The 12,555-nt window shown below is 58.0% G+C and overlaps 6 protein-coding genes across 6 annotated transcripts; 2 read left to right on the top strand and 4 right to left on the bottom strand.

Annotated features, from left to right (window-relative positions):
- Window positions 1-157: 157 nt before the first annotated feature.
- On the top strand, window positions 158-1,362 carry BDY17DRAFT_300879 (uncharacterized protein). Its single transcript, XM_033734140.1, has one exon. The coding sequence runs from the start codon at window positions 638-640 to the stop codon at window positions 1,175-1,177; it is 540 nt and encodes a 179-aa protein (XP_033587776.1). The 5' UTR covers window positions 158-637; the 3' UTR covers window positions 1,178-1,362.
- A 213-nt stretch (window positions 1,363-1,575) lies between these two features.
- On the top strand, window positions 1,576-2,559 carry BDY17DRAFT_300878 (uncharacterized protein). Its single transcript, XM_033734139.1, has one exon. The coding sequence runs from the start codon at window positions 1,817-1,819 to the stop codon at window positions 2,312-2,314; it is 498 nt and encodes a 165-aa protein (XP_033587775.1). The 5' UTR covers window positions 1,576-1,816; the 3' UTR covers window positions 2,315-2,559.
- A 766-nt stretch (window positions 2,560-3,325) lies between these two features.
- BDY17DRAFT_325913 (uncharacterized protein) lies at window positions 3,326-4,018 on the bottom strand (the record flags this gene model as incomplete). The annotated part of the gene is made up of 2 exons (XM_033737430.1): window positions 3,326-3,650; window positions 3,738-4,018. 2 exons carry the CDS (start codon window positions 4,016-4,018, stop codon window positions 3,326-3,328), a joined length of 606 nt encoding a protein of 201 aa, XP_033587774.1.
- A 213-nt stretch (window positions 4,019-4,231) lies between these two features.
- BDY17DRAFT_325912 (uncharacterized protein) lies at window positions 4,232-7,020 on the bottom strand (the record flags this gene model as incomplete). Its single annotated transcript, XM_033737429.1, has 3 exons — window positions 4,232-5,561; window positions 5,614-6,330; window positions 6,395-7,020. 3 exons carry the CDS (start codon window positions 7,018-7,020, stop codon window positions 4,232-4,234), a joined length of 2,673 nt encoding a protein of 890 aa, XP_033587773.1.
- Window positions 7,021-7,286: 266 nt separating this feature from the next.
- On the bottom strand, window positions 7,287-8,660 carry BDY17DRAFT_254043 (aldose 1-epimerase; the record flags this gene model as incomplete). Its single annotated transcript, XM_033731393.1, has 3 exons — window positions 7,287-7,457; window positions 7,517-8,288; window positions 8,341-8,660. 3 exons carry the CDS (start codon window positions 8,658-8,660, stop codon window positions 7,287-7,289), a joined length of 1,263 nt encoding a protein of 420 aa, XP_033587772.1.
- A 520-nt stretch (window positions 8,661-9,180) lies between these two features.
- BDY17DRAFT_184516 (multicopper oxidase-domain-containing protein) lies at window positions 9,181-11,827 on the bottom strand. Its single transcript, XM_033729947.1, has 5 exons — window positions 11,683-11,827; window positions 10,489-11,624; window positions 10,378-10,437; window positions 9,763-10,321; window positions 9,181-9,697 (listed from the first exon to the last, which is right to left on the bottom strand). The coding sequence occupies exons 1-5, from the start codon at window positions 11,719-11,721 to the stop codon at window positions 9,437-9,439; spliced, it is 2,055 nt and encodes a 684-aa protein (XP_033587771.1). The 5' UTR covers window positions 11,722-11,827; the 3' UTR covers window positions 9,181-9,436.
- Between the last annotated feature and the right edge of the window lie 728 nt (window positions 11,828-12,555).

Genomic DNA, 12,555 nt, shown 5'->3' with positions numbered 1-12,555 from the left:
CGGGGAGGGGGCTTCTCGGCTTGCCACCTTGTTTGATCATCGCTTGCACCCGCAGTGGGTATCTCTGTGATTATTAGGCAATTCCGCGGGCGGGGAGCGTGAAACCAATGCCTATAATTACAGGACGTTTGATGAGCACGCAAGACACGGCCAACCACGAGCGGCGTGATGACAGTGACGAATGGGCGGCGGGTGAAGTGGTGGCCGCGCGGAAAAAGTGGACGCTGGGCGCATGCGAGATTGGGACGGGTCACGCCGTCGTCAGGGGCGCGAACCACTCTTGCACTGCACCTCACCTCAAACACTCCCCGACCGCGCGAACGGTCCTCTTCATGCACCCAACGCTGGCCCGTCGCTGGTCCACCAACTGCTCGGTTAGGCACAGGTAGGTCTTGTATGCACTGGCCTTCGCTTTCCCTTACTCTACCTTAGTCTGCTCTCCTTGCCTTCTCTCACTCTCCTTCTTCCTCTTCTTCTTCTCCTCCATCACACACGTCCCTTTCACCCGTCACTCATTGGTGTGCTTCCTCTTTGCTCTCTAGCCTCTGCATCTTCGAGTCACTCGCTTCAAACCAACAACAACAATCACTTTCAACCAACCAGCCCCTTCATCAAACACCCCTCGACAACCTCCAACATGCGCACCTTCGCCATCTTCACCGCAGGCCTCGCCTACTTCGCCTCCACCGCCTGTGCGGCCGGGTCAACAGCAGCAGCCGGTTCGGCGGCACCATCGAACCCAAGCTACGGCGGCACCAGCAGCGGCAACGCCGTCGGCGCCCAGTCCTCCGCCACCCCAACGAACCCCAGCTACGGCACCAGCAGCGCCGGCTCCTCCGCCGCCGCCATCTCGACCGGCTCCGTCAACCCGCCGCCCTACTCCCGCGGCTCCAGCGGCCTGTCGTGGGGCACCGCGTCGACGGGCTGGATGTCGTCGAACGGCACGCACCACCACCCCACCTCCGGCGGCTCGACCGGCCACCTGACCAAGCCCACCACGCCCATCACCCACCCGCACCACTCTTCCACTGCCGCGGCCGTCAGCACCAACACTCAACCTGCCCTCACCACCGCCGCCGTCGCCACTTCCACCGGCACCGGACAAGCGGCGGGCGGTGTGGCTGTCAACGTCGCGGGATTGCTGCTTGCGGGCGGCATGGCGGTGCTTGCTATGTAGACCTGTCAATCATGGGGTGGGCAAGGTGCATTTTGGGCGGAGTTTCTGGGCATTGGTTCTAATTCACAGGGCAAAAATCGAGGGCCCTTTTTGGACGTCTGGGGTAATTTTGGGGAAATTTCATCACCCATAGATTATGCATTTGCAGTTGCTTCCATCACTCAATCAATCAACAAACATCAAACTATATCGTCTTACGCAATCTTTCATCTCCCTGCTGCACGTCCAGACCATGTGTACTTTACTGTGCCTCGCTAAGGCGATGTGTAGCAGGATACGGATACTGCGGTCTCATTGGTCAGCTGAAGCGGACGCTAGCGGGGGTCTGCAGGAAGCTCGACGGCGTCCATGCGGCGCATCTCGCCAAAGTCAACAACCAAGGTTTTGGCGAGTGCTGAAGTGAAAGCCGCCGCGCCCGCTCAAATGGCCGCCTCTCGCGAGAATCAACGCTCCAAATCCCGCGAACGCTGAGCCTCGTCCGATAAAAATGTGGTCATCGAGAATGTGTCACGCCATCGACGAGGCTGCATTCCGCGCTGACGCTTCGCATCGCACCCGAAAGCCGTTGCATCCTTCCCTCTACGATGCCATCGACACTCTGCCTTTTTCCACTCCACGCCTTGCCTGGTCATTTGCCACATGCCACAAATACGACGCAGCAAGACGCCTTGTGTCGACGGCGTAAGAAGCGTGTCTGGACCGTGCCGTGTCAACTGCGAACACTCCTGGCCTCTGCACCGCCCGCACGTTGAGTCACTTGACCGGCAGAGCAGGTCGAAGATGCCTTATGCCGGCCTCAATTGTCGCCTTTGTATTCTCGGAATCCCTACGGGTCTGACGTACGTTAACTTTCTGAATAGTAGTTCGCACCTCCATGTGCTACCTGCGTTTTCGTCTCTCCGCAGCCGACGCCGTGCCACCCTCTGCCGAAATCACATCATTGGGCACGAGTGCAGGGCAGTTCGCCGTCATCATCCCGCGAGGACATGCCCTTCGTGGCGCGGGTCTTCGTCAACTAGCAGCCTTATGTGCCGCTGCCCTCTGCAGCCCTACGATGCGGCTCTTCCATTGTGCCGAAGTGTGGTCCTCACGAGGTCTATGCGCCCTACTTCTCCCGGCGTGCTCCTCTCACAATAGATCATATGATGGAAAGATAGTTCACTGTCGACCACGCGCCCTGCCATTTGTGACGACGACGACGCCTAGGGCGAGCGAACAGGAAGCTGTGCGAGCAAATCGTCGTGTGATTGAGCCCTGCTCGCCAGCATGACCACACGGGAGAACGCCCCACGAGGCTCCCTCGGATGCTCGTTGTTCGAGCGAGGCCGTCCGAACGGCGTATATAAGGTCTTTTGTGCTCTGGCAAGTGAGTGTCACGTTCCACTGCATTGTCTTCAGCAAGCGGCGCTTCCATTCTTACAATCCCTGATCTCACCCCTCTTGAAAATCGTCATGTGTTTCTCTCTTTCTACCAAAGAATACCTAGCTGCTGGCGGAGGAGCCTGGCAAGCATCTCCCATCCTCGACACATGCGGCTCACCCTGGACTTGCGATCGTCCCATTCATCCCACAAAGCTCAACGCATCTCCCAACTTCGTCGAGGGCGGCGGCGGCGGCAACAATCCGCCCCGCCCACAACCACGTCCCCGACCGCTGCCTCCGCAAAGCCCAGGCAATGGTCGCCGCTCGTTTGTCCAGTGTAGCGGCAATGCACCGCCACCGCGGCCGGCCCAGCCACCACCACGCAACCCTCCTCGTCCGAAGCCGCAGCCTAGGCCTCAACCTCCACGGAGCCCCATCAATGGCTGATGTCCTGGAGGAGGTGGGATGAATGAATATTGCGATGGACTTTGGACGGTTGTTCTTTGCGACGTGGGTGCGATGGCGGCGGCGAGGGTCTGATCTTCAAGTTGGACTAGATGGAATTGCGTGAGCGGGTTGCTGGCGCGGCTTTGGTGGGTTGCCTTGTCGATATACTCAGGCACATAAAGAAAAGTTGTACGATTGCTGTTCATGATGGCGTTTGACGTCAGGAGTTTTGTGTGCGTGGACGGAAAGGGCCAGTCGGCGACGCCGTATGATATGGCTCATCATCGCAGCAACGCATAGACACACAGCTCCCTCGTTCCCTTCCATCGACCCTCCTCACTAACTCCCACCCTGCACCACAACCCTACTCCCATCTCCATCCCAAAACCCACCTTCCCTCTCCTCAACTCCACAAACCCCCCTCGCCACAACCTCATGCCCCGGCATCCGCCCCTCCCAAAGCGGAATCTGCAGCGCCACAGTCTCCTTGTCCGAAGGGTAATCAGTAACATGCCCCGGCCCCCAAGTATCGGCGGCAATCATAAGGCCGTTGACGCCTTCCATGATCCAGAGTTCGTTGGCAGTGGTGTCGTTGTCGGCGTAGTCGTAGTCTGCATTCGGAGGCAGAGTTACGTGCGCGAGGCCGGAGAGTAGGACGAAGAACCTATTCCGCCATGATGCTAATCAGCTCGGGTCACATTCATTCACTCCTCCTCAAAGGACTGGAGACGCGGCAGAGGGAAAACGATACGGGATGATGTACATTGGATGCGGCGCATTATGCACCCCCTCACTCGACCTCGGCGGCAAAACGACATAAGAGAGATTAGACACGTCCGCGAGACCTTGGATTGCTTTCCCGACGGTTGGGTACGTTGTGAAGGGTTGATCGAGACGCCAGCATTCGAATTGCGGGTGCCCGGTTTCGGGGTGCGAGATGAGGGCGGTGAGGTGCAGGTGGGTGGTGGATGTGGAGAGGGCGGCGGAGAGCAGGTAGGTTGTGAGGAGGAGGAGGTGGGTCAGGGAGAGCATTGTGCTGGAGAGGTAGAGGAATGGCGGTGTGGTTTTTGGGAGGTGTTGGTGAGGGAGTGTGGGGAGGGAGGGGTGCTGATGCCACCAGCCAGCTGTAGTCATACAAGCAGTTATTCGAAGAGCATGAAACACTCCCGCCCTCTTACGATTGTCCAGTATTGATTCTATCAGGCGTTTATCATCTCACATCGTCATCTCAGCATTAATAAACTCTCACGATCCCTCAGCCTGCCACTGCCCATTTCCCCCAACAACCATGTTATCGCCAGTAAACGTGAAAGGCGCCATTGAGTCGCCCAAAAACCACTCGTCCAACCCGCCCGCTTGCAATCCATCCATGCCCCCCAACGCCATATCCATCGCCTGCTCAAAGTTCGTGCCCCACCCGTAATCCAGATTCGAGAGGTCCATCGCGCCCTGTGCGTCGCCGGAAGGCACCATGGGATACGAGGAATCGGTTGGGTAGACTTGCTGCTGCTGCTGTTGTTGATTGACGGGGAACAGAACGTCGGTAGAGTTGTTGCCGCGGCCCTTGGGGTTCGTGTCGAAGACGTAAGGAGAGGTGAAGGTCCAGTCTTGCGATTGCTGGTCGAGTTTGGATCCCGCTGCGCCGCCGTTGGCTTGTGCCGGCTGCTGCTGTTGCTGCTGTTGCTCGCCGATAGCCACTTCGCTCAGCAGATGCAGTGGGGTCTGTGGCTGATGGTCTTCGGCGGGCGTCTGCTGCTGGTGCTGCTGCGGCTGCTCGCCCCGCTGCTGCGCCGCAACGTTCGCCTTGTGCTTGCCAAACCAACCTCGCAAGAGGTTCAAAATGCGCAGCACCTTGGAGTGCGGGCGGAACAGCTCGTCCGTGGCCATGAAGTCGAAAAGCGCCAGCAAGCTATCGATGTAGAAGTCGACTTTGAGATCCGCGGGCGCCATCATCTTGCCCAGCTCGCTGTTGGGCGTGCACACTGCAACGTGCATTTTGATTAGGATGACGATGGCGTACGTGCAGCGGATGAAGTAGATGAGCGTCGGCATTTCTTTGATGGTGACCACTTCGATCGACAGCATTGTGTCGAGGATGCCGTGCGCGCTTTTCAGGCAGGCCTCTAGGGCGGACATTTGGCTTGGGGTGAGGGTGTCGGATGAGCTGTTGACCGACTTCAATGACTCCTCGGTGAAAGGTAGGCGGAAGTCCTCGACGTTGTGGTTGAGGTGTAGAGCGATTTCGTGCAGGTAAAGCGAGGTGACGTGCTCGTACATCTTCAAGCCGGGCGTTTGACATTCTGCCGGCAGCTGCTCTTTCCACGCCGTGAGCTTGTTCTCGAGGATCTTCAACGTGTACGTCACTTTGGGATCGGTGAGACTGATGTGGTTGGCGGTGTTATCGTCCATGACGAACTGATGCCCGATGTCCTCACAGATGTTCTGAATCTTGATAAATTGGCAGAACAGCTTGTCCGTGTCAGCGGCGTCTGGACGAGATTCCAGCACCTCGATGCACTCCTTCATATAGTTTGTCCAGCGAACCAGGTTCGGACGCCGCAAGACCATCGATGCACTGCTATCACGTTAGCCATGTACGCCGGAGAGAACGTCGCTCAATCTCGTACCTCGCGCATGTAAAGTAGCAACCCAGCCACGCCCGCCGAGCTTCTAGAGTATCCGAGTCCTGCGGAAGTATGTGATGCGGACCAGGAGCGTAATTGGCATTGGGCCCACCAAACCCTCGCCTCGCCTTGGCTGGGTTGAAGCGCTTGCCCAGCCCAATATCAAGCGCCATGACGGCCGCCATATGGATCAGTTGATAGAAATTCGACTGGTCCGCCCGCTCGGGCGGTTTGTACCACATTGCGAGGACCTGCATGGCTTGGATAAGCTCCAGCGACTTCGCGCCGTGGCGCACGACACAGTCTGCGATCGCTCCAACGGCCTCTTTGGCGATGGACCGGGAGAGCTCAGGCTCCACTTGGCCATACGAGGCGGCGGACAGGATGCAAACGAAGAGGATGGGTTTGTCCTTGAAAAGCATCTCGTGAGTGGTATGCGGTGGGAAGATGACGGCTGGGAGGTGACGAGCGAGTTTGGTCGTATATCGCGTGAACAGCTTTGCGGCGAGTTCGGGTTTCACGAGTGCGTTGATACGCGCGGTGAATTCTTGTGGTGATGAAGCCGGGTAGTACTGCTGTATAGGAGCGTCGTTTTCAAAACGCCGGCCTGCATTGTCTGCCGTGTCCAAAGGTCGACCAGAGTTGATTGTATCGTCCGTTCGTCTCCGCTTACCTGGTGGCAATGCACCATCAGACGATGCAGACATGGGGTCGTAGGCTCTGTAAAGGCAAGTCCGTCAGTACACATCGATGATGTCAGCAGGCTTCGAAGGTGGTCACTCACGCTGTAGGATGCAAAGGCTGCAACACAGCACTTCCCTCGTCAGCTCTGTGATGCTGCCCCGGCCCAGTCTGGTGCTGCTGTTGCAATGCAGCAGTAAGCGCATCAAGCTTCCTCTCCAGCTCCGCCACCCGACTATCCGCCTTCTTCTGCCTCCTGCGCGTAGGCTGCGTAACAATACACTGCCTCCCCGCCTTCGCACACCTCTTACACGGGATATCCGGGCGTGCAGGGTCCTGATCACACCGCACCTTCAACCCCCGGCACGCCTCGCAGGCGCGCGGTCTCTTTGCATCCTCCGCGTTATCTCCGTCGTCGTCATCGCCTGCTCCTGCGATATCGGGACTCGCTGCATTCTCATCTCTTGCGGCGTAGGAGGTTGCGGGGCTCTCTTGCGTGCTGTGCGATCCGCTGTGCACTCCTAATTGCTGAGGGGTGTGTGTTTGCGGGGATGGGTAATGATAGTAAGGCTGTGACGGCTGGTACGATGCTGCAGCGTCGCTCTTCAGCCCAGAATACGTAGATGGTGGCGGTGCGCGTGGAGGGACATCAGTGTGCCGTTGAGTCGTGCCTGTCGCGTTCGTGGCGCCGCCGAGGCGCGGGTCGAGGACGTCGCGTTGTCCACTCATGGCGTCTTGGTCGCAAGGCTGTGAGATTGTTGGTCATACATCGGTGGTCGGTGAAGTCGGAGCACGATGTCACCGGAGACCGAGATTTCTGCTTATGTCATGCAGGATCACGTGATGTAACGTCCTTTCTAGTCGGCTTTCATTGCTCTTTTTGGCTTCATACATCGTGAAGACTCGAATATTGACTTCTTATTTGTTGGCTATCTTAACGAATGATTACTATTTAATGCGCGCGAAAGCGACGGAGCGTTCCGTGCCCGCGCAGCCTACTTTCTCCAGGTCGAGTTGGATGGGCCAGACGAACCGCCAGTGTAACCGCTCGGGCCATCCGAGATCGAGAAGGTGTACTTCTGGTAGTTGATGGCGGGCTCAGTAGTCGGGGTGTAGATCTGCCACTGCTGGCGGCCCCATTCTGGCTGGTTGATACCATCGATCCACTATTGTCACTGTCAGTCCTGGTCGTCACATGAACCCCTCTGGAGCACGGAAAACTTACGTCTTGGGTCTCGATGACGAGGCATCCGTACTTCTGCACGTACGCCGTCTGGTTGCCGAGGTGCTGCTGGTCGCTCTTCAACGGGATCGTGCCGTTCTGCCCGTTGCACGTGTAGATCTGCAGACCCTGCTGGTTCGTCTCGAGGCTCAGCTGGATACCGGTCGTCGGGCTCCACATCTGCAGCACCTCCACGCCCGGGTCTTCGAGCGCGCTGTAGCGCGGGCGGTCGAGGATGAATGCATTATCAATGCCAGTGCAGCCGGTGCCGCAGCCGTTGACGGTGTTGGCGATGTTCTTGCCGACGGCGATGCCGGGCGTCGTAAAGTCGAGGGCGGTGCCGTTGGCGACGGAGATGCCGCCGGTGGGCACTTCGATGCCGTCAATGTCGATGTAGCGGTCGGCGTACGGCATGTAGAGCGTGTCGTTGAGGATGTACTGCGTGTCCTCGTTGACAAAGGCGCCGAGGTTCCAGTAGATGTGGTTGGCCAGCATGATGGGCGTGGGCTCGTTGACGGCGAAGGAGACCAGTCTGCTGATGAAGGAGGCGTCGTCGGTGAGCGTGTAGGTTGCGAGGTTCATGACGTCGCCCGGGAAGCCCTGGTACGCCGCGTCGTAGAAGGAGAAGGTAATGCTGTTGCCCGTGAGGGAGACAATGGTCCAGTTGCGCTGGTCGTAGCCGATGAAACCGCCGTGAAGAGTATCCTCGCCGCCATGCTCGTTCGTGGGGATGTGAGACGTCTGGCCGTTGATGGTGAAGGTGCCGTTCTTGATTCTATTTGGGACATCAGCGCCGCCTGTCCTTGCGGAAACTCACATTGTCTCACCTGTTCGCATAGCGGCCGACAACAGCGCCGAAATACGTGTGATTCGTCTCCGAATCATGGAGATACTGAATACCAGTGTCGTACCCCACGACAATGTCTTGCCAGGCGCCATTCTTGTCCTTTACGTAGAGATTGGTGAGACGAGCACCGTACGGGATGAACGACGCTCGAATGCCATCGGCCGACAGATTGTACTTTGTGAACTGCGAGCCCGAGAAGGCCGGGTAGGGCGACTGGCCGTAGTCGCCAGGGCCAGAGTAGTTCTGCGCAGAGACAAGAGCGCTGGCTGCAAGCAGCACGGGAGCGATGAAGGAAAGCATGGTTGCGGCACTATTACACGCGACACTGAAGAGGTTCGAGAGGATGGCAAGAGTAGGAACGAGCACGTCCCGCTCGCTCGCGCGGGTCCGAGTCGTCTTATGAACCACTTTACTCTCTCCAATGCTTTGCTCACATGTCAAAAAGCCAATTACCCGGATCAACAGGTGCCACGCGGGAACGTGGAGGAGAGCAGAGCGCCAGGCCTGTTGCGGTTTACCCGGCGACGGTCGACATGGGGATGGGGTTTGGTTGCATGATGGCATCGGGGTGTGCTCCTCCACATCGTTCAGCCCCGGAGTTGCCTGTCAAATGCGGAGAAAGGTCGAATGGGGGAATTCGGGGCGTCGATCACGTCGGAAAGTATTTACCCGCCCAGCCTTCCGGTGCCACTGGCGACCGGGTAAAGTGGAGGTGAGAAACTACTCCCACGCTATACACGCCGATCGGGGCTAAGAAAGCAGGTACAGCCATCGGGACGGGCGGTACACGTGAGGGCATCGTGGCGAGGGGGAGCGGCGGGCATGCATGGTTGATGAATCTTAATAATCCCTCACGAGCTCGTGGCAACGGAGGGGAAAAGTGGGCACGCGTGAGGCTCCAAGATCAACTCCATGCGCAGGCAAGGCGTGGGATTGTACGATCGTGTGTATTCCAGTTCCTCTTGCACTAGTAATAGCATTATACAAGCTCGGGACGATTTGCCCAACTGTCATCAGCTCGTTCGGATTACAGCGCGCATCGAGGGCCTCGATCCGCCCATGTTCAGCCTAATTCATTAGATCCCATCATCAATCTGGTCAACCACATGGTCACCAGTCCACGCCCACCAGTCGCGGCACGTCTGCGCCATGACGCTCGGAATCTGCATCTCCTGCTCAATGGCCTCCGGGTTCTCGACCACCATGTACGCCATGCCGGCGCTCAAGTGCCACGCGATGTGACAATGGAGCGGCCAGACGCCCGGATTATCTTGGTTCCATTGGAGGACAATGTACGAGTTGGCTTGCAGCATTTGCGTGTCTCGTCGCTGGGGGTTCTGTGCGGGGGAGGTTAGCTTGCTTCTCTGTGCCAAAGGAGGTCATGTGTCTTTTCGAGACTTACCTGAGGGTTGACAATGCTTCCGTCCCAACAACTGTTGGGAGGCGCGGCGTCGCGCTTGCCATTGTCGATCCACATGCGAGGCTTGAGGTCGGCGTCGTCATCGCGCTTGGAGTAAGACGGGGTGGAAGTGGTAGTCGATGTGGTGCTCGAAGTGCTTGTCAAAGTGCTTGTCGAATTGCTCGACGAAGCGCTGGCGGTCGAGCCATACACCGGATTGGAAGGAGTAGAAGAGGGGCTTGTGCTGTAAGCGGGAGTTGAGCTCGAGGGAGTGCTGGTCGGGCTATACGGCGGAGGAGAGACCGAGGTGCTCGACCATCCCTTCGAGTGCTCCGTTGTCGGAGAGCTAGGAACACTGTGAGTACTCCATGGAGAGCTCTTCGGAGTGGTGTGGTGCGAGGGGGAGCTCGCCGTAGTCGCTTTCTGCGTGCTGACCGGCGGCTTCGTGTATGTGCTCTGGGGAGTCGGGGTGGGCCCGGGAATGCTGGAGCAGGGCCCTTCTTGCAGCACGAAGAAGTTGTGCCCGTGAAGATGAAACGGATGCGGCTGAGGAACGGGGTTTCTGGGGGGGAATTGTCAGCCTTCGTGTCTCGATCGCAGGACGTGCGAAATACTCACTCAAGGATGATTCGCACGGAATTAATGCTCCCGTCGTAGATGTGCGCATTACGGATGGCACTACAAGTTTTCGTCAGAAAGATTCTTCAACTGCTTCGCACGCCAACTTACGGGAACTGATCCGCGTTGCCCAGCTTAGTCTCCAGCAGCATGGGGTCGTTGTAATCAATGCGGAAGGTCTGGCCGTTGAAGTACCACAGCAGAGCAGTGCCGTTGGAGGTGAAGTTCAACGCAATCTGGTTGGTGACATCGGGTTCCGGGGGAGTCATGGGATACTGTGGCACCGTCTCCGACAGAGGGTCGTTACCGCAGTACGTGCTGTACGCGTTTGGTCCGGCTTGGGTGGTTGGCATGACAGACGTGTCAGCATCCTCGTAGAAGATGGCGGCCAAGACGAGCTCGTTGCCTGCAGAAGGGCCGCATGGCGGGGGGCGGAAGCCGCGCATCCAGACGGAGTCGGTCGGTTTGCCAGTTGCCTTGAACAGGATATCCGATCGCTGGCCCACTCCCAGGGTCACCACGTCCGTTGTGTAAGGTTCGATGGGCACGAAATCGTTGGCAAAGATGGTGAAGTTGTAGCCATCGATGGAGAACTTCTGCACAGAGGCACTACCTGGGTTGATCAAGCGCATACGGTAGCTCTTGCCGGATTGAACGTTGAAAGTGGCGATGCTGCCGCCGTTGTTGGTCTTGCCGTTGATCAGGTTGTTGGTCGCGAGCGGCGGCCCAGCTTGACCAGATGCGGAATTGGCCAGGGTTTTCTCGACATTGACGAAGTAGTACTCGGAGTAGTAGTCAGAAATGATGATCGGGCCCAGGTCCACGTCGTACTCGACATTCTGAGGTCCGTAGATGACCATTGGCCCCACAAGACCGCTGGAGTATTGCGCACTATAATGCGAGTGGTACCATGAAGTGCCGTACAGGTCGGCTTGGAAGCGGTAGGTGAAAGTCTTACCCGGGGCGATGGGGCATTGACTGTCGCCGGGAACGCCGTCCATCCATGGGGTTTGTTTTTGGAGCAGGCCATGCCAATGGATGGAGGTGCCCTCGTCTTCGATGGTGTTGGTGACCTCGATTTCGAACCAGTCTCCCCAGTTCGCTTCGAGGGTTGGGCCGGGGAATTGTCCGTTGATCAGCAAGCAGGTATTGTTGACGCCGTCAGGAGAGCAGGTCTCCTTCGTGACAGTCCAAGTGTAGTGCCGGGTGACACCGGTGTTGGGCGGACTTTGGTAGGGATTGGTGTTCTGCGGCGACCGTCAGCGACTCCCCGGCAAAGTCGATTATTACTTGGCAAGGACATACGGCTACAGTCTTCTTGCCCCACGGGTAGCCATTCGGCATGGGATTGTTCTCCAGGCAATGAGGGAGCCGGGCGGCTTTGGAAGTGCCCAAGGGCGAAACTTTCGAAACGGTCAGCGCACAATTCTATGCGCGATGCTGGCTTGCACATACCCCAGCCTTCAGGCTCGGCCCACAAACTTCTCGCAGCGAGCGCCGCGGTGGCAGCCTTGCCCCAGGCAGGCATGGTGGGTACGATAAGGGATACCAAATATGGAAGGTAGCGAATGTGTGCTGTTGCAAGCGAAAGAGAACGAGCGCCGTCTAGTAGCAGTCGTACAGCCTTGTGCCGCTCGGAGTGAAGAAACGGGAGGAAATGCTTGGGACTGGCGAACACCTTCTACAAATACCTACCCACATTTTTTTGGCTGCAGGCACACACGCGCCGGGGAGGTTCGCGAGATCGTCCAATAGTGCTGATGAGCGTGCGAACGTCAATTGGTCAGGACTCGCCTGTGCCGAAGGAACCAGGAAGGGACACGAGGTGCCACACGGGGAAGCACAAAAGTCCAACGGCTGCCGCCAACGGACACTAGCCTGTTTGCGCCATTCAGGCGTCTGGGAGCGAGCAACGGTTGGCTGGCAAGGCGCGGTGGAGCTGCGTGGGTGCTATTCTTGCCACGGCGCCAACACCACGCCCAGACGAATTCTCCTTCGTTCCTGGGGCGCGAGTGTGGTACCTGACATGAGACGCGGCCGAAAGAGGAAATTTCCAGTAAAGCTTGTCCAGCTTTTGGAGTGGAGAACGAGAGGCTCGAGTACGTGGCGAAGCATGGAATTCGTTGACCGCCAGAACTTGCCTCCCGCCTTGCCGCCCTCGCGTACGATGCACCCTTG

Source organism: Neohortaea acidophila (assembly GCF_010093505.1).
Source record: "Neohortaea acidophila strain CBS 113389 unplaced genomic scaffold BDY17scaffold_8, whole genome shotgun sequence".
Taxonomy (NCBI): Eukaryota; Fungi; Ascomycota; class Dothideomycetes; order Mycosphaerellales; family Teratosphaeriaceae; genus Neohortaea; species Neohortaea acidophila.
This window is presented reverse-complemented; position numbering and strand designations above follow the sequence as displayed.

What these genes read in the sequence shown, in the direction of transcription:
- BDY17DRAFT_300879 (XM_033734140.1), top strand. Translation starts at nt 638, where the DNA reads ATGCGCACCTTCGCCATCTTCACCGCAGGCCTCGCCTACTTCGCCTCC.
- BDY17DRAFT_300878 (XM_033734139.1), top strand. Translation starts at nt 1,817, where the DNA reads ATGCCACAAATACGACGCAGCAAGACGCCTTGTGTCGACGGCGTAAGA.
- BDY17DRAFT_184516 (XM_033729947.1), bottom strand. Translation starts at nt 11,721, where the DNA reads ATGCCGAATGGCTACCCGTGGGGCAAGAAGACTGTAGCC. An exon ending in TCCGTGCGAATCATCCTTGA is followed by an intron (nt 10,322 to 10,377) that starts GTGAGTATTTCG and finishes ATTCCCCCCCAG; the next exon opens with AAACCCCGTTCCTCAGCCGC. An exon ending in GAAGCATTGTCAACCCTCAG is followed by an intron (nt 9,698 to 9,762) that starts GTAAGTCTCGAA and finishes TCCCCCGCACAG; the next exon opens with AACCCCCAGCGACGAGACAC.